The following is an 18,749-nucleotide window of genomic DNA, read 5'->3' as shown; positions in this document are numbered from 1 at the left end:
AAATACAGTTATTTCATTATTATACTAAATAGCATTTGAGTAATTATTCTCTTTTACTTCTGGTTTTCTGTTGCACCATTCACCTGCTAGGGGGCCCTGGGGCAAAAAAGCTGCTGTTTGACCTAATTTTATACCGGTGGATAATCACATAAATAAATAAATGTTATTGTTCATTATATGTAAGTCCAGTGGATAGGTGTGGTCTACAGTGTGAGGCCTTTTAGCATCTGGTACCTAAAGTACATTTCACTTATAATACTTCTGTACTTGCACTATGTTGGATTCTAAATGCAGGATTTGACTTCTAATGAAGGTGTTTTTGTTTTAAATGGTTGTATTAGAACTTTACATTTGCAGAAAAGACAACAAACTGAAAATATAGATAGCCTTTTTTTTGTCTTCAGGTTTTTATGCAATTGCAACAGTGACATTATCGGTTATTGATTCAGTATCAGCAACAACGAACAGATAATCTGTGTCATTATTTCCACATTACTGCTGGACTTTGGCCTCAAAATGCTAGGAATACGCTACATATGAGCACAAAATGGAAACATTGACGTATAATTAAATTTTGATGTAGGGAAAAGGGTAACTCCACCAATTTTCCTCATTAAAGTGTGTTTACAGGTCTTGGCGAGTACTACTGCTTATGTGGAAAAGTAGTGTAAAACCTTCTGTGGCTCCACTGAAGTTGACTACTGAGTGACATCACTGGAGGCAATTTATCAGATTACATGCAGCTTCCACTGTAGCCACAAGACTTTAAATACGTATTTTTAAAAATTGTGGCTAATCCACATTGCTTTTTCCCCACAGTTGCTGTTGTACTCCAAAGCCTGTAACCACACTTTAATGTGTAAAATCTATTAAGTTATCCTTTAATAGGAAAAACCCATTAACGCCTTGTGCTCATCAGTCCATCATCCCACAAAATATTTCCAGTTAAATAAGGTCAAACCTGCAGTTTTGGGGCAGCTGAACCTTGTGCTGCAGGACTTCAGGTAGCATTGTTTTACTTCATATTACTGATGGTTTTTTTCTACGCCGGACAGGCAAGTAATCAATAAACATGCTGTTCTAATGTCATTCTGACTTGTGTTCCCACTGTGATCATGTAAACATGGCTCAATTAATCAGGTATAATTCAATCACGAATGTCAGACAGGAACAGTTTCATCACTTTATTAATGAGTTTAATTATTTATACCAACAAACAAAAACTGTCTCTCTCCCTCCATCCCTCTCTCTTCATCATCTCCTTTATCCAACCGTTCTGTTTCCAACAATGACGTTTTACCCTCAAGACAAGGGCGATAAAAGAGCAGGGTCACAGCAAATTAAAAACAAAGTGTGACAGATCAGAAGGTGGAAACAAAAAAACAAAAAACAAAAAACCATTAAAATAGCACATTTAATCAGCTCTTCATTTAGGAAAGAGTACAGAGAATAATGTCCATGGTCTGCCAGCACACATACAGACACACATACATTCCCTGCAGCTGTGCTCAAGAAACTCACCAAGTATCTGTGGAGCAGACACACACTGTACTAACAGGTCAAACCCGTTACACTCATACGACACATGGTAAACGAAAACAGGAGACGGTCGGACACAGGAGATGATACATGTCAGTGGACAGATTCATTATTTCCCCTTTTCCTCCAGGCACGCACACACACACACAAACACACGCACGCACACAAACACACGCACGCACACAGGGTGATCTGTGCTCCCTCCCAACACCACGACCCCATAGATCCAGAAGCTTGTAACATTCCCTTCACATTGAAGTTAAATGGAAAACTGGAGTTCCACCTGTTGGCTGGCATGTGCACCTGCATACATACAAGACCAATGATTGGAGGACACACACCAACATCTGGATTTGAGTACAGTATCTTGGATGTGAAATCACTTTGCATGTGGACTAAAATTTTTAATCAAAAAAAATAAAATAAAAATCCCTCAATTTTACCCCCCCCCCCCCCCCCATGGAAAAGAAAAGATACCCCACCCGCCCAAAAAAACACAATACAATAAATAAAACAGTTATGACAACATTTATGGGGAAAAGGGAAAGTCGTGAAGAGAGAAATTGAGGGAGAGAGAATAAAAATGAAACATTTTGTTCTGTTTTTCCCCTCCTGAACCAGGGACTGAAATGAAATTGTATTTACAGACTGCGACTGAGGATAAACAGTCCGGCCGCTGCTGCTGCACCGGTCTACTAGAGAAAAAAAAAATTACAATAACAACAATATAATAACAATAATAACAAAAAATAACAAAATAAAATAAAAGGTACTTGATATTTACAGTTTAGCAGTGAAAAAAGGAGGAGGACAGAGGGAAGCAGTAGGCAGAGGGATGAGGACAGAAAGGAATGGACAGGGGAGGCTCCAAAAAGCTGTTGGGTTTCAGGGGTTTGAGCATCATTTCTGGTCAGATTATAACTGAGATTAGTGGAAGTAATATAGTGTGGTCAACTCAGGCTGAACATGCACACTTGCGTTGTGGAAGAAAAGAAAACTAGACTGTTAGGCTGCCTAAGTCATTCAAGATCAGTTCCTGCCTCCATTGCAGGACAAGAAGAACATGATATGAGCATCACAGACAGGCTTTTTGGGAAGGTGCGATGAGGGTTTCAACTAATCTCTCTCACTAACTTAATCCGTTCAGAATCCTCCCCTTGCACAAACAATAACTGTGAATACTAGCTGAAATGACAATGACGAGCTGGGTGAACAGCGAAAGCAGCCATTAGTCTTTCTCTGCATTCTTCAACATAATCAAGTTAATATGAAATTTGATACCATAAAGCCACATAATTAATGAGGAGACTATTCACCCTACAGTGCTAGGCAACTGTGTGTATGACATGAGACCTTGAGGCTTCTGTATTAGATGCAACTGGAGCCCCTCACTGACGGCTCCCTCTGAGTGAAGTTATGTTAACAGCTGGACAGTACTCATAACTGGCCCCTTTGTTTCCCCTCTACTCCCTTTGAAGATGTGCAATCAACATGAAACACTTGGTTTCCAGCTTAACCAAAGAAAACATGAGCTTATACTGAAGAAACTGAAGATGTGCACTCCGCTCGCATTAAGCTCCCATTCGTTCACATAAAAGGCAGCTGAGGAGCTAATGGTCAAAAAGAAACCGTGAAGACAGGCTGTGGTGCCCCCCTTTATGATAAAATTTAAAACCACCTCTTATCTAAAATGACATGGACAAAAACAGTCAATAAGTTCTGTCTGGGAGATTTAAAAAAACTCTTCACCTTTGGGCTGGGTGAAGTGGCAATACTTGAGTAGAGTTCAGGGTAGAAAGTGACAGAAAAAGCCACATGTCTACACAGTGGCTCGTACATTACGAGTGTGACATTTTTAACCCTACAAAGGATGATTGTCAATATTAGCCAGGCCTCAACACGTGGCCCTAATTCTCTCCTCCATAGCCAATCAGGACCACATTCAATGGCACCACTGCCACACATAAAATTAGCTAATGCAAATAAAATGAACATAAAAAAGGGATAAAAGTCAACTTTAGATTATAACACAGAAAATCCATATAACATGTACAACCTCTCATCTCCCAAACATCCAACCCAACCAATGTGAAGTTTGTGTATTCTAACAGGCCAGACGAGAGCCAGCACAGGCATAGAACTGCAGCTTATATTAAGCCCAAGCATGGCTACCAAATTGTCCTTAAAACAAACATCTTCCTGAAGCTAGCAGCCACAGAAATCGCTTTCTATTGGTTAAAAATTCAGAGAGTGTAGCAACGCTGAGTGTTTATGTGGGTGTGTATAGTTATTTCTTTTCTATCTTGGGGGGTTTGGAGCCAGGAGGGAGGTTGAGAGGGGGAAGAGCAGAGGAGAGAAAAGGAAAAATGGGGGAAGACAAAAAGAAAGGATGACAGAGGGATGGATGCTCAGGTGCTGTTGTTGATGGATCCAGGTGCTGAGCTGGGCTGGGCGGAACTGTCTGACACACTGCCCTCTGTAGGGGGGAAGAGGGAAAACAATTGTCACCAACATAGCTCATCTCATGGAAATAATTAACCTTTTTGGTTGATAATTCAGTGTTATTTAAACTGTATATCAAGAGATTAGAATGCACCCTACTGATAGTCAATGTCACATTGAAATTAAAAATAGGTCCAATTTCAGACTATGGCTGGCAATTATTTTGTCAACTGATGGTTTAATATCTCTGGACAATCAAAATTAAGTGTTACTTGCAATGAGGGCTGGCTGATGTGAGCTTACAATACCATCACAATACACAATATATATTTTTGATATTTTGAAATCTCCTCCAAAGCACTTCATACATCCTAGGACTGGGCAACAAAATCAAATATCACAATATTTTTGACCAAATACCTCAATCAATCAATCAATCAATCAATCAATCAATCAATCTATCTATCTATCTATCTATCTATCTATCTATCTATCTATCTATCTATCTATCTATCTATCTATCTATCTATCTATCTATTTTTGTGACAATATTGTAGGAATGACTTGGTACTTTCACAAAATATTAAGACAATTTTGTGATAAATAATCAACAGTAAGGTTGATAATAGTTAAGTGGTTAAAGGCAAGTATTAGAACAAGTAGAACAGTCTGGTCAGTTCAGAAAGTTACATGACTTTACTGTAATGCAGCCTTTAAAACCAGGAAAAGACAACATTTGCGTGCCAAATTATGATATTATATTGAAAATCTAGGACGGTATATAGTCTGATATCATGATAACGATACAAGATCGATACTTTGACCAGCCCTGCTTGCAATTATTTTGTAAATTCACTTGTGCTTCAATAACAAAGAGCCAAATAAAAACTGGCAAAACACTAATGAAAATGACAGCATCAAAAAATGATACATCATTTTGTTTTCTGATACGTACCATGTGAGGCAGGCGATGTCTGTGCACGAGCGTGAGGAGGAATGAGTGTGGAGTTCAACTGGGGCTGGATAGACAGCTCTGAGAACACAGAGACAGACAAATGTTCAATTAAACATTAACCACTTCAGACAACCTATCATGAGCAGGTAAGTGAAGCTCACCAGAGGTCAAATACAAGAAACACATAGTGGAGAGAAAAGAGAAAAAAAATAATGACAGGGAGGTAAACTGACCAACGGGACTGAAGTTGAAGAGGAGCGGCAGTTCTCGCCCGCTGGGCAGGCGGGTGTTGGGCTGGCGCAGCTCATCGAAGAAGGCGTGCGCGCACGCCTCCAGTGGAGACAGCCTGGTCACCGGCGTGTATTCCAGCAGTCGAGAGCAGAGGGCAATAGCCTCTGGTGGGGTACGAGGCTTAAACACCTGACAGAAGAGAGACATTTGAAAAAGAAATTCAGGGTTCTGTATTAACATAGTCTGGAGAGGGAATTTGGGTTTATTTAAATCCAAGGCTTACGGTGCTTTCAAACAGAGAGGAGTTATAGCTGCTCACGCTTGCTTTTAATGTCAACATGATAGTAGTGGTGAAGAGAGGGACAGCTGTGCAACTATACAACTTTCTGCTGTGGCAACAACAGAAACTACAGCGAGGGAAATGACACAGGAGCTGATTTTACTGTATCTGAGTTCCATGAATTTTACCAGCAGAGATGAACAGACTGATCGATAAGGAGAAACAACTGGAGCTTCAATGTAATCAGATAATAAACAATGTTTCTGGTCAGGGCTAGCAGATAATTGCTATATTAATCATGTCATACCAATTTCCTCAATTTTAAAGCTACAACTAACTATACTTAACTACATGATTAGCTAATCCTAGGTAGATGGCAGCAGCTTGTGGTGTAGCCTACAGGAGGTAGCTGGAGGCAGCGGTGGCAGAGATGTGCCCTGTAGCCGTCAGTCCAAAATACGAAACACTGATGTTGCTCTTCAAAAAATACAGAATTATATAAGATTCTAAATAAGTGTGGGCTACTTTTAAATACTAAAATCCTCAACTCTACATACGTAACAACATAAACTATCAAAGTCTTAGGTAGTCTTTTGGTATTTTCAATGACATTTTCTTTAAAAAAAAAAAAAAGTTATTTCAGAGAGATATAAACACTAAAAAGTCACACTGTTGTTGGGATAACTCTTATCTAGGATTAATATTCTCCAGTAGTGTGAACATACCTTTGTCCAAGGGTGTGCTTTGATCTGTGGGAATTTGAACTCTGTGTAGTTAGGGTTCATCTCACGGATCTGCTCCCTTGTTGGTGTCCCCAGAACCTGACAAACAAGGGTGAAAAGTTAATGTTCATTAATATTAATCACACGTCCTGCATGCCTGCACACAAAATGTAGAGAAGGGATTGTGTCAACGTAACAAATACTCTTTGTTATACCAGGCGTACAGCTTGCATTATTCTCCTGGATGTACTGATTTCTATTTAAAAATACCTGTATCTAGTTACTGAGGTTGTCAAAAGTATCAATACTTCTTCCATACCATATATTTGAAACGATATTGCATCTGATAGTACCAAAGCTATCAAATCTGATCTACAATCAGATTGTCAACTCAAGGCTGCACAGATATAAACATTATTAGAAATGTGTTGGTATTTGTTCAGTGACTTTTGGGTACCAGGACTGTGCTAAAAAAAGGAAAGACAGAAAAAATAACCCTATTTTGTGTGCCTTTTCTCTTTTTGCTGTGGTATCAAAAGAGCAATCTACTACTGTATTAAAGTGGTATCGTTACAACTTTACTAGATAACACATTTACATCAAAGTACATGCGGTGAGGTAGCATATGTATGTAACAAACTTTGCTGGAATGAATCAATCAATTTGTTTCTTTTTTCACAGTTCCTTGAAACCCAAAGCCTGTACTGACAACAGTTTTAATTCCAAACTTTACATCGCGCCTCTTTTAACTAGCATCTTGTCATCAAGTTGGCCTTCGGCCAGTGTGTGCAGTCCCCCTGCCATACCTTGATGATCTCTACTAGCTGGTCCACACCGCTGTCCCCAGGGAAGATGGGCTGGCCCAGCAGCAGCTCAGCCAGCACACAGCCGGCTGACCAGATGTCAATGTTGGACGTGTAGTCGGTGGCACCAAAGATGAGCTCTGGGGCACGATAGTACCGTGAGCAGATATAGGACACATTCGGCTCCCCCCGGACTAGCTGCTTTGCACTAGAAAATGGTAGAAGCACGATGAAGCAGAAAATACAGTTCAGGTGGAGAGCGGCAGTCAACATGAAACATTTGTGAAGCATTTTGCAGTATGTTTGTTCTCACAGAACGACAGTATGTAAGCCAACAAGACAGAGAGGCAAGAAGGCTCATGATGGATCAACAACAGGGAAAGTCAAGACTGAGAACAAGATGGCTACACAAACAGACAGCCGTCTAAACAAGCACATGAGACACAGACAGTCACCATAATATGATAAAGACAGACAGAGACGTCCAGAGGCAGTGTCTACTACTGACCTGCCAAAGTCACAGAGTTTGAGGATGGCCGTCTCTGGGTCCACCAGTAGGTTCTGGGGCTTGATGTCTCTGTGACACACGCCCTGGGAATGGATATAAGCCAGACTGCGGAACAGCTGGTACATGTACACCTGAGGGGGGACAGAGAGGGTCAGCATGACGCTCGACAGTGTTTAACAACTCCAACAGAATCAGGCAGATATTCTATGTAGAAAAGAAAAAGAGCATTTGAGGACACCCAAGTTCACTCCTGTCATGTCAGGTGATTCATGGCTCACCGTTCAATCATGTAGGATCACACCCTTTTATTAATAGATAGAATGCAATTTAATACCTTTTTCACAATCATACCGGCATAAACTGGTATAAAAAGAATGATGGAAAATTAGTGGGTAAAGTATAGAATAAAAATCAAATATTTCAGTTGTTCCCAGCATTATATAACAATAATTAAATGAATGCAAGTTCATTCAAGTTTTTCTAGAATCTACGCTTAGTCATTATGATCTTCCCAGTTACTGTAGCTAGCTGTAGTGACTGTGTTTGCCTTCAGTCTGATGGTGCCGAGTGACACTCCACAAAAAGGGACTGAACAGCTATCCCCTTGTAGATGTTTAATGCCTCATGCCAGCCTGGAATTGGATACAAAACCATTTTATAACTTTTAAACGAACATTAGTGCCTACAGAAGGGAAAAGAGAAAAAATAACGTATGTACGTAGCGTATGCAAATTAGATTTAAGACTTTTGAATACCTTCTAAGGGCTTTTGGTGGAAAAATAATGAAATGTTTTAGAAGAGTTTTCAAGACCTGCTGATACCCCGTCAATTAACTGCACTGTAAAAATTCAAACATGATGCAGAAACTAACATTTGATTATCATTTAGATTGGTAGTCTTGTGCGATGACCTTAGCTGACCCGAGTTAAGCTCGAGTTGAAGCAACAATTCCTTGCCAAGGGGTCGGGACCCTTCCACCCATTCACAACCATACCCACACCCACACACACACACACACTGTACCATTGAAAAAAAGATAGACATTTTCTCTAATTGTTGCTTTCTTGGGAAAACCTTCAAGGACATCATCACTCCTCGGTCTAACAATTCACAATTTGTAGACATTAATGTTGTAAAATAAAAGTAAGTTCTAATTTAAAAAGCAAGACTCAATATGGGCTGGGTTTTGCTGGGCCAGTTGTTGAGAAGCGACAGACAGGAGCTCTGCAGTTAAAATGAAATCTTTTTTTGTTCTTAGTTGATCATTCAAGTGACTTGGTTTTTACTTTTTGTTCTTTTAAATCTAACTTTGAAGTTAGTGGTTAAAACAGTTTTTTGATGGAAAAAGTCCAAGATATTTAACATATTATTAATGATGAACTGATAATCAATTGTTAAGGCAGCCAACTATCAATTAAAGATATTGATTAAGATTTGAATTTAAAGGGATAATAAGCCAAATAGTTTGGGAATGTCTGAACTAAGGTCTAGCTATCTTCAAAAAAACTTCACTCTCTATGTGGCTCTTGTACTGAGGATAACACAAGGCGATTCATTTTTCCCCAAGCGCATCAGCACATGTATGTCTGTAACATTTATGTCAGGTGCCAGTCACTTCTAAATGTGTCCTAATTTTGTCTTGAGTGCACTGTGTAGGTTGAAAGAAGCAGCTGTGTGGTCTCGATGGAGCCTGCAGTGGTGTTACTATAACAAAACATACACAGGGGTGAAAAATTCTTACTGTGGATGTTTAACAACCTTCATCCAACTCCTATTTAACATTTGACTACACATCCTAGGTGAATGATATCATTCTCCAATAAAAATGGCTCCCACAGTTAAGTCTGCACCCATTTATTGTGTCTGAGGAATGCAGACGTAAACATCTTAATATGACAAATCACAATCATCATCACTATTATCATCACTATTACCCCCATGATGCAGTGACAGCAGGCTGGGCCACAGATTACAAAATGATTACAGACAAGATGACTGAGGGATGAAAGATGATGGGTGAAAGGGGGCAAAGAGGGTGAAGAGGAAGCGAGGGGTGAGGGAGATGGAAATGATAAGAGTCGTGGCAGAAGAAAAAAAAACACAAGACCCAGGGGACAGAGAAGGGGGAAAGAAGACCCCAGACAAGCTGTGATAGAAGTGTGTCGCTGGAGGACGGAGGGATGACAGAGGAGAGAGAGAGTGAGAGATCAGTATGCATCTCAAAGCCACAGGGGAGCAGCAGGCTGAGGTAGGGAAATGGGCCATGAGACAGCTATAATGTCCTCTCTGCTGCTCCAAACACAGTAAACACACAAACACTGTCTCTAAAATGAGCACCCTTTTAAACAGGGAACCAAGTCTATTGCAAACAGATTAATTCCCATGGGACCACCTTTCCCGTTCTGCTTTCATAATCCTTAAAACAGTGAGCTGTCTGTGAAAAACAAACAGGAAAATACTTGGCTGCGTACAACATCCACAGGCAATTGCTGAACAAAACTTTACCTTCAGTTTTCACTGAATTTCTTTTTGAAAAATGCCAGACAAAAGAGGAAACTCAAACAAAAAGAATAGGATGAAATATGTAAATCTCATCCCATTTTTCATTTGATACGATGACCTAGCATGGAAATCAGTGACTAAAAACATTTCAGTGGTATACTTCAAACCTCAAAAGTGCAGAGAGCACAGACCTCCGCCAAAGCAGCTGTCTTTCTAACAGATCATATTTGTTTATCTTGTGAGTGTCTCCTACAAAACAGAAGATGAAGGACATGCTGTTTGGCAATCTGGATGTCAGGGCTTCCCAAAAAACAAACAAGTGCAGCATCATAAGTTTAAAATGAATTTAGACACATTAATCCCACATCAATCGCAAAAATGAACCCAGAGAATGCATACTTAATTTCCATTCTCAGCGTTTTAAAGATTAACAGACGGGTGAAAACATGACCTCTATGAGCGTTGAGGACACAGGATTGTCTGTAGTCAGTAAAAAAATGGATAGCATATTAGCTTCTAAGATTATGACAGCATTTCCCTTTATAATGAATACAGAAATGGAGCATGACATGACTTAAATTAACCCTTTTGGTGGCTATAGTGTCGTGGTAAAAACAGTTAGGGGGAAGAGTCAGACCCAGACCCAGACCCAGCTGTGTGTTAGTGCGTGTGTTGTGTCCACCCACCTTAACATAGATGATGGGGATGGTGGTCTTGGCTTTGTTGAAGTGCCGAGCCACCCTGTACACTGTCTCAGGAACAAAGTCCAGCACCAGATTCAAATACACCTCATCTTTCTGGAGAAGAAGAAAGAAAGAATAAAAGAAGAATGTATAATCAGAAGTAGAAGTTAAATCTATAATAAATCTGATGTTATGTACAAACAAACAAAACAATCTAATTTAATATGTTGGCGAGTACATGGTGAGTAAATAAACAAAAAATAATTATGTGACTGTAGGCAGTGATTAACTATATGACTGAAGATGGCTTAAGCTTTTGCGCTTATTATCTTAAATGAATATTTGCAACAGACAGTGACTTAAGGATTACAGTTGAAGCAGCTCACTGTCACAACATTTACACTTTTCGAGTAATAAAACAGATATATCTTAATGAGCTTAAACACAATTGATTTAACTGCCACAGTAAATATTGCTGAAGTACAATGGAGAGTATATGGATATTCATTGATTCCAATGTAATACTACTGTAATTATAGGCATTAACTGTACAATGTTGTATTTGTTGACTGAGCTGTGAGTGATGCTAAACTGATATAGCTTATGTTTTCTCAGATGCAGACACGTTTAGGGCAAAAGGCAGTAATAATAAGAAAGCTCAGCACGTGCTGTGACCCTTACATTACAGTACAGAGTGTGAATTTAATGTACAATAAAGACCAAGATGAACTTGTCTGAAACATGTCTATGAATCATCGTTGATGCATGCACATTAAAAAGGCTGGGTGTGGCGACACAGTGCTTCATCTATAAACTTGATTCCTACCACATGAAATGTCAAGTCAGTGCATACACACCTTCTCTCCGCTGGAGTAGAAGAAGTAACGTAGCCTCACAATGTTGCAGTGGTCCAATTTCCTCATAATTTGCAGCTCCCTATTCTAAAATGAAGAAAGGAAAAGGGGAAGGAAGGCAAACATTGTGAATTGTGCAAAAATATGAATGTCATTGCAAACTGGCACAAGTCCTTAATTCAAGACAGTTACTGAAGAATGTAATGATCTAATCCACAGGGTGAAAGTAATGATTATGAAAAATACACATTAGGTCATTTGCTTCTACTAAAGGCCACCACAATCTTCTTTGTAGATGCAAACTTCCTATTTAAAGCTTACTGCTTCACTGCTATTATCTGACGAGTAAGCCTGTCTAAGCATACCTTAAACCTCTTGTCTTGGAGAACTTTCTTAATTGCCACCATCTCCTGGCTGTCAATGAGGCGAGCCTGGTAGACCACTCCAAAGGAGCCATTTCCTATAACTTTTATGTCTGTGTAAGACACTTCCTGCGGGCGATCAGGGCCCTGCCCGGGTGTGGCTACCACCGTCGTCACTTTGCCACTGTCTCCTGTGGATGAGAGCACAAACACACCTTGTTAGAAAGATCTTGAAACGATTAGACACATCCACCCTCAAGAAATGCACTCTAGTTTCACACAAAATGTACATCTAACATTGGAACAATTTAAACACACAAACATATTGTAATGAAACCATCAATGGAATTTAAAGCACCAAATGGGTAAAATTATGTTCAGGCATGCGAGAAACACAGTGACATAACCCTCTCCAGTTCAGCCTTTAAAACAGTGTCCCTAAGAGAGAAGTTAAATATCAACAAGCACTCCTTCCTGCTCTGAATGGTTGTGACCTACAGTATGTGGCGGCTCCCCAGACACACTCCACTGGCTTATAATGGGCTCCTGATACTTCCCCGCAATACTTTCCTGCTTCTCTCCTGAATGAGGCAAGCCTGGTAGGTAAAACTAGACTAAACACCTTTCAAACTGGAGACACATATATAATGCAAGTCTGCGTTTAACCCAAGTTAGACCCATTCATATGAGACTGTTGTCAAAGATGATCCCTTGTCATCACAGTTAAGACTTACAACAGTGTGTTGCTGCTAAAAATACATCATTTATGTAATAAACAAATGAATTAACCAATAAATTAGTTGTTTTTCCTTGCAGCCAGCTTCTTTGCTTCGCTCGCCCATTCTCGCTGAGTATGGCTAATGTTTGAAAAGCCGGCTAAATGTTGTTTAAAATCTAGTGAGATTAAATTCCCATTAAAAATAGGAGAGCCTGGAGCAGCACTACAGCCTACATTAAACCCAGCTCGGGACAAGTCACAAAGCCAGGCCGGGTGACACAATTATCATTTTCACTGAAAAAACTATTAAAATCATGATGATGTGACATTTGTTGCGATCCTCACCAAACAAATGTTTTTTTACACCTGGAGAGTAAGATTTGTAGTCCAGGGCACCTCTGCAACACTACGGTACTTCATTAAAAATGCTGTTTTATCTCAATTTTACCGTAATCAAAAAATTGCAGCTTTTTGTGATGTGGATATTATACTTTGTCCCATTGCGATTTTAAATATATTTTGAAAACAGGGGCTGGCAAGGCAGCAGGACAGCCGATATTTGATTTTTGGGTCTAATGCTGATATTAGGATGCATGAAATTCAGATAACAGCTGATATACACATGGGCTCTAGTAAAAAGGGCTAGTGGGTTTTAATGTGAATATCACAATAGATACATTTTTATGATTTGACTTGTGCTACAAGTAAGGTGTTAGTGCTGATAGAGAAGTCTGCAGAGCTCTAGATCAAAACAAGCTTTTGACCACGCTGTAGAGTGTTACATAGTGTAATATCGTGTAAACAGGAACAGGACATCAAGTCCAGGCTGAGATGCAACTCTTGGATAAGAATAACTTGTTGTGATGTTATGATCTGAACCTTCAAAGGAACACCCATTCAACGTTTTCCCTGCCTCCAGGACTTATGAGTACACTGGTTAAATTAACAACAAAGTTGGATATAATTCAATGGAACAACACTTAAAATACGATGCTTTGCTGATTAAGTGGCTTTGGAAATAGGAATAAAGTAACGGCCACTGCACCATGATCACATTATACAGGGCTAAGAGGACAAGAGGGAGCTCTACCACTTATATTACAAAGGATTTTAGAGGAAGGAAGGAGTATAGTGTCATCATCAGGCTAATGTTTGACCTTGTGGAAATCAGGAAAAGTGAGATGATCAAGATCTAACAGTAACTGACAGCTCTGGTTAGGGTCAAGTAGCTGCTCAGTGTTTTACGCCTGTGCACGTGTTGGGTCAAGACTGATCTGACAAAGCGGTACCAGAAGCAATGACACCGGGAGGGGAAGAAGAGCAAAGAAGAGGCCCATTGCCAAAAGGCTTGTCAGAGCCTGTGATAAAATTGCGTGGACAGTAGCACACCCAGAAGTGCTACCATTTCCTGGGCTTGCTCACTTCGCCTGTCTCGACAGGACCCCTCCTGATCTCTAGTAGGTCTCCACGTCTCAAAATGGAGTCAGACAATAAAGCATTTTGGTCTCCCCCTTAAACGAACAAAAAACCAAGACAGTGATTTGTCGTCATCGCCTGCTATTTCTCTATGAATACATTTGCTTTCACAAATAATATTTAACGATGTAATAATTTCCAAATTAGATTACCACCTCCAACTGATTCTTGTTGACAGATGACGACTGTATTCTTTTCCATTTTTGCAATTTTCCAGGAAAAACTTTTTCAAGGTTATCAGCAAACAGCCGCCGATGGCATATCCACATGATTGGCCTAGATCTGATCTCTCCCCTCAGGTCAGCAGGGAAGCATTCAGCTTTTGAGATCAGTCATTGTGCGGTTCTTCCACATTCCTGTATTCCAGCTCCACAATACACTGTTCCTCTGTATCTCCTTTTAGCATCACTTTCACACTCTTTTTAAACAAGTCAAGTCAGAGGGGAGCACATTAAATATGGAGCAGCTGTGGCATGATAGTCCCCTGAATAATGAATGCAAAAATGAGCACTTTGCCCAGCTGTCAGTGAAGAGCTTTGGTTTCTGATATGTCAACGAAAGCCTGATGAGTAAGAGAAAAAGGATGAGCAGATTAGCTTTCATTACACCCACACTTATTAGCAATTAGCTCAGGGCTGGTTTTTGTCTTGTTTTGTGCGACGCAGACTCAAAATGGTGCTCTTTTTTACAAATCCAACTTTTCTCTCGCGTAACCTACATTGCGTAACCTACCGTAAGTGCTGATCCAATATGACTTTCTTTTTTAACTAAATATAAATCTGTTTAGTTCATATCTATCTTTTTGTTGCTGTGATTGTATCAGCACTAAATACTGAGACAAAGGCCAACTGAAACGCTGAGTTTCATGATGACACTGATAAAGAAAATGTATTAAATGTGTATTTGTCACGTGTCGCTTGATTAGTATTGGTACATCCCTGTACTTGAACATAAATTTACTATGGCGATAATTATATGTGTGTATGTGTGTTCATAATTTGAAGGCATGACGGATGCAACTGGAATTTTAAAGGGTGTGACAGGATATAAGGACATGTCATAACCTACAGATCATTGTAAAATAGCTTAATAACTTTAAAATGATTAACTGGCAGTAGAAAGGTATATATTAAGATACTATAGCGCAGAGTATTAAAAACTTTGAAGTAATGAAAGCTGGCTGGAAATGCTTGCTCAGATTTCTGCAAGGGGTGTCCCCATTCCGGATTCTTAATCAAAAATTTATTGAAATTAGCTTTCGATTGTCAAATTGTTCAAAGGCAGTATTGGCAATACGACCCAACCTCTTCCTGTGCAATTCCGGTGCACGTCAAAAAGGTAAAAAACCTTAAAAGATGACACAGCTAGCTAACTCTGACAGTATTGGAGATGTAAGGTTTATTTTCTTTATCAGGGATACTTTATTGATTTGTTTAAGATGAAAGTTTACTCGTGGGGGAAGAAATGAACTGAACAGAACTGACAGCATTGCCACAGTTCCTGAATTGATTTGTTTTGGAAGAGGGTTTACTCTGGACAGATTTAAAAAATGGAACATGTAATGAACTGAATTTGTTTTGTTTTTCATTGTAGTTTCCCTGCAGGGTGGCATTTTTTGTTGAATTCTGGAGTTTACTTTTGGTGATTATTTGAACTTTTCCACCCCTAACATGCAAAAAACCACCAGGATGGAGTTAAGTGGTTGTTGTAAAATACCCTTATCTTTCTTAAAGAACAAGTTGAAAATGTAAAGGATAGTTGCAAGGGCATAAAACCTTCTGGTAATCTATACAAATCCAGATGTGACAGTCTAACAATAGCACAGCCGTCAGTACTGAAAAAAAGACCCCGACCTTAAAATCTAAAGTCACATCAAATTGTGGATTTGGAGAATTGTTACATCCCCACTTCTTACTCTTTTTATTAACTGATGGGATAATTTCTGGTTAAACTCTATTGTAGCCTATATTTTTTAAGGCAAAATTAGTGCTCCGCTGTAATTAGTCTAAACTACTCATGGTTAGACTACACTTGATGTTTCCAAAATGGAAATGTTTTTTTGTTAAATGACGAAGGGGCTTTTTCTGGACAAAACAGTTTGGATTCTTCAAAGTATAGCGTTGGAAAAAAGTGGTGTTTTATTATTTCAACTGATGTTATCAAATAATCTGTATTGATACCAACTCCTAAGATTGATTTTGTGACTGTTGTTTGTTTCACCAGTTCTAATCACTTCACATCAGTAAAGATCCCCCTTAGCTGGTCTCTGTCACCTCCTGCTCTCAATGATGACTTTAGTGATTTTCAATATTGCTGAAGACACCATTTAGTTGTTCACATTGACATATTGTACTGTTGACAGGCATCTGAATGAGTATAAAGCAGTGATTCAATCCAGTTGTTCCTTCCCTTCTGCACTTAAACCATTGATCAAATCACTATTACATGCTGCCAAGTTGTCTGACAACAGTTAATAGATGTTAATGGAAATATCAGTATTGTTGTGATTGGAAGTATTGGCAGACTCACAGAGAGAGTAGAGGTAGCAGAAAGTGGCCTGTTAACATTACTGCTTCACAGCATCTGACTGCTTCTGAGCAGGCAGACATGATCCTGCCTCAAGCTCAGTTTTCCACATGCACATTAAAAAATGAGCCTGGGGTTTTCAGACGTATCCACTCAAGAGAGCTTAGTTTTTGGTGTGAAAATAGTAGGATTAGTTTGGCCAAAAGGTAGAGATGGAGAGGTGTTTTCAGATTCAGCCAGCTTAATATCAGTGTTGTCTAAAACTGAGTAAGGGAAAAAGTGAGCGTATGAATGAGTTAAATCACCTGAAGATCTGCTGATTAGCTGTATGTACTAACTTCAGCAAAGGCTTCCTACACGGCAGGCTGAGTCAACTTTGATCTTTGGCTTCTATTCATTCACCTCTTCTAATAATCAACACACTTATTATTTTCCAGGAGGGCCCCATTTAACTCCTGTTTTTCTTTCCTGTTCTGAAAACGCAATCTGAAACAAGAGCTATGATGCTATTTTCTTCCGTCTCTCCCAGTCTGTCCTTCTGCACACCTCTGTCCAACTCTACAGATCTTCAGCCAACTGCTACCGCTGCATAGCTACATGACCCCAGAGCATTCTGCAAGTTCTTGTCATGACACCAACAAAACCAACTGGAGGGACTTGTTGTTGGCTAACCAGGGTTTTCAGTACAGGCAACAAAATGGTTAAGAGTAAGCATCAGCATAAAAGTAGACAGCCTGCTAAAGGAGGCAATTGCTTAGGTGTACAGAAATGTAATTTGATTGAGAACTCGTCCTCTACCTGTGGGTTAGTGACACAGTTGCACAGGCAATATGCAAATTACGTTTGCCAAATTGTTTCCATTACACATAGCAAGAATTCTCACTTTCTGGATTAAAGATGACCTGAGATGGGGTTGGATTAAACTAAACCAGGTGTTTTAACTCATGCATATGTGCAATCATGTATACATAAGTCACCATATACTATTTAATAAGCAGTTGGAAGTGCTTTTTAGACATTTTCACTGATAATATATATTTTTTTTATTTCTTCAGGCTACCATAAGACGTAACGTTATACAAGCCTAATCCTAGTTTGGCAAAAACTCCGTGCAAGATCAGACTAGACCAAGGACGACGCCTAAAAACTTAGACCATATAATTTCAACCTACTCCTTACAAACGTTAGCAAGCTAGCTAGCTTCCACATTTGATATTAATGACGAATATATTAGAGTGTCGGCTGGCACCAACTCTATTCTTGGGTTACAATGCAATAATAATGGTTAGATAATGTTGCCGAAAAATATGACATAACGTTATTTACCGTCGAAATATCAGCGGCTTATTTCCAAGCTTGCCACCAGAAGCTAGCGATAATGTTAGCTATGCGATAAAAGCCCTTGATCGCAGTGGTTCCTTAATGAAAAACACAGCTAGCGTTAGCTGAACAGCTAACTTAAGTTAGCTAACCAGCTAACAGCTCGCTGGCTAAGGTTAGCTCCGCGACAATGATCGACATTAATACTCTCCGGCACATTTCTTTAAAAATAACGTACAACCCGAGTCTTTGCAATAACATGTAAGTTGAGCCTATGATGGAAATATATAACAATACTCACTAGGCAGTTTCAAATTCCCAAAGCTCGTCGAGCTGCTTCCACTGGCTTGTGAAGCCCCAGTTTTTCCTGTCGAGCTTCCACCGGCTACTGCTGATCCGGCACCGGCTGCAGCGGATCCGGGAGCTCCGGGAGGCTCAGCGAATGAGCTGGTCCTGGCCCGCCCGCTGCCGCTCATATTTGTGTGAACTAAACCCGGGGCAAGGTTGAACGTTATTAGCAGCCACACCGGCACAGACTTAAGCTATATGTGTATGTATTTTAATATTCGATATAAATATAGACTACACTTACAGCGTTCTGTATAGGCTGCCCGTCTCCCCCTTTCTTCCTCTGTAGAACGGTGATGGTGGGGGGACTGGGGAGTTGACGCACGACGACGCAAAGCTCGCAAGGGTTACTGGGAAAATGAGTTCTTTGGAGCTTAAAGTCCCGAGTGCTGCTCTATCGTAAATTTTATATCACATTTACGACGGAAATTACGATTGCAGTGCTTTAATAACTTACTGGCACTTTGAAGTTGCGTCCTG

At 39.8% G+C, this 18,749-nt stretch overlaps 1 protein-coding gene across 1 annotated transcript; it reads right to left on the bottom strand.

The window, feature by feature from the left end:
* Positions 1-1,170: 1,170 nt before the first annotated feature.
* Positions 1,171-18,594, bottom strand: gsk3ab (glycogen synthase kinase 3 alpha b). Its single transcript, XM_073484884.1, has 11 exons — positions 18,514-18,594; positions 18,223-18,408; positions 11,885-12,072; positions 11,523-11,606; positions 10,669-10,779; positions 7,481-7,611; positions 6,976-7,180; positions 6,173-6,268; positions 5,170-5,356; positions 4,937-5,014; positions 1,171-4,015 (listed from the first exon to the last, which is right to left on the bottom strand). Exons 2-11 carry the CDS (start codon positions 18,395-18,397, stop codon positions 3,948-3,950), a joined length of 1,323 nt encoding a protein of 440 aa, XP_073340985.1. The 5' UTR covers positions 18,398-18,408; positions 18,514-18,594; the 3' UTR covers positions 1,171-3,947.
* Positions 18,595-18,749: the final 155 nt, after the last annotated feature.

Source organism: Pagrus major, chromosome 17 (assembly GCF_040436345.1).
Source record: "Pagrus major chromosome 17, Pma_NU_1.0".
Taxonomy (NCBI): Eukaryota; Metazoa; Chordata; class Actinopteri; order Spariformes; family Sparidae; genus Pagrus; species Pagrus major.
This window is presented reverse-complemented; position numbering and strand designations above follow the sequence as displayed.

Bases quoted from the DNA above. Each gene is read 5' to 3' on its own strand.
- gsk3ab (XM_073484884.1), bottom strand. From the start codon at position 18,397: ATGAGCGGCAGCGGGCGGGCCAGGACCAGCTCATTCGCTGAGCCTCCC. The intron at 11,607-11,884 runs GTATGCTTAGAC...TCTTCATTTTAG, and splicing joins TCCAAGACAAGAGGTTTAAG to AATAGGGAGCTGCAAATTAT. The intron at 10,780-11,522 runs GTGTGTATGCAC...CTTCTTCTCCAG, and splicing joins TCTACTCCAGCGGAGAGAAG to AAAGATGAGGTGTATTTGAA.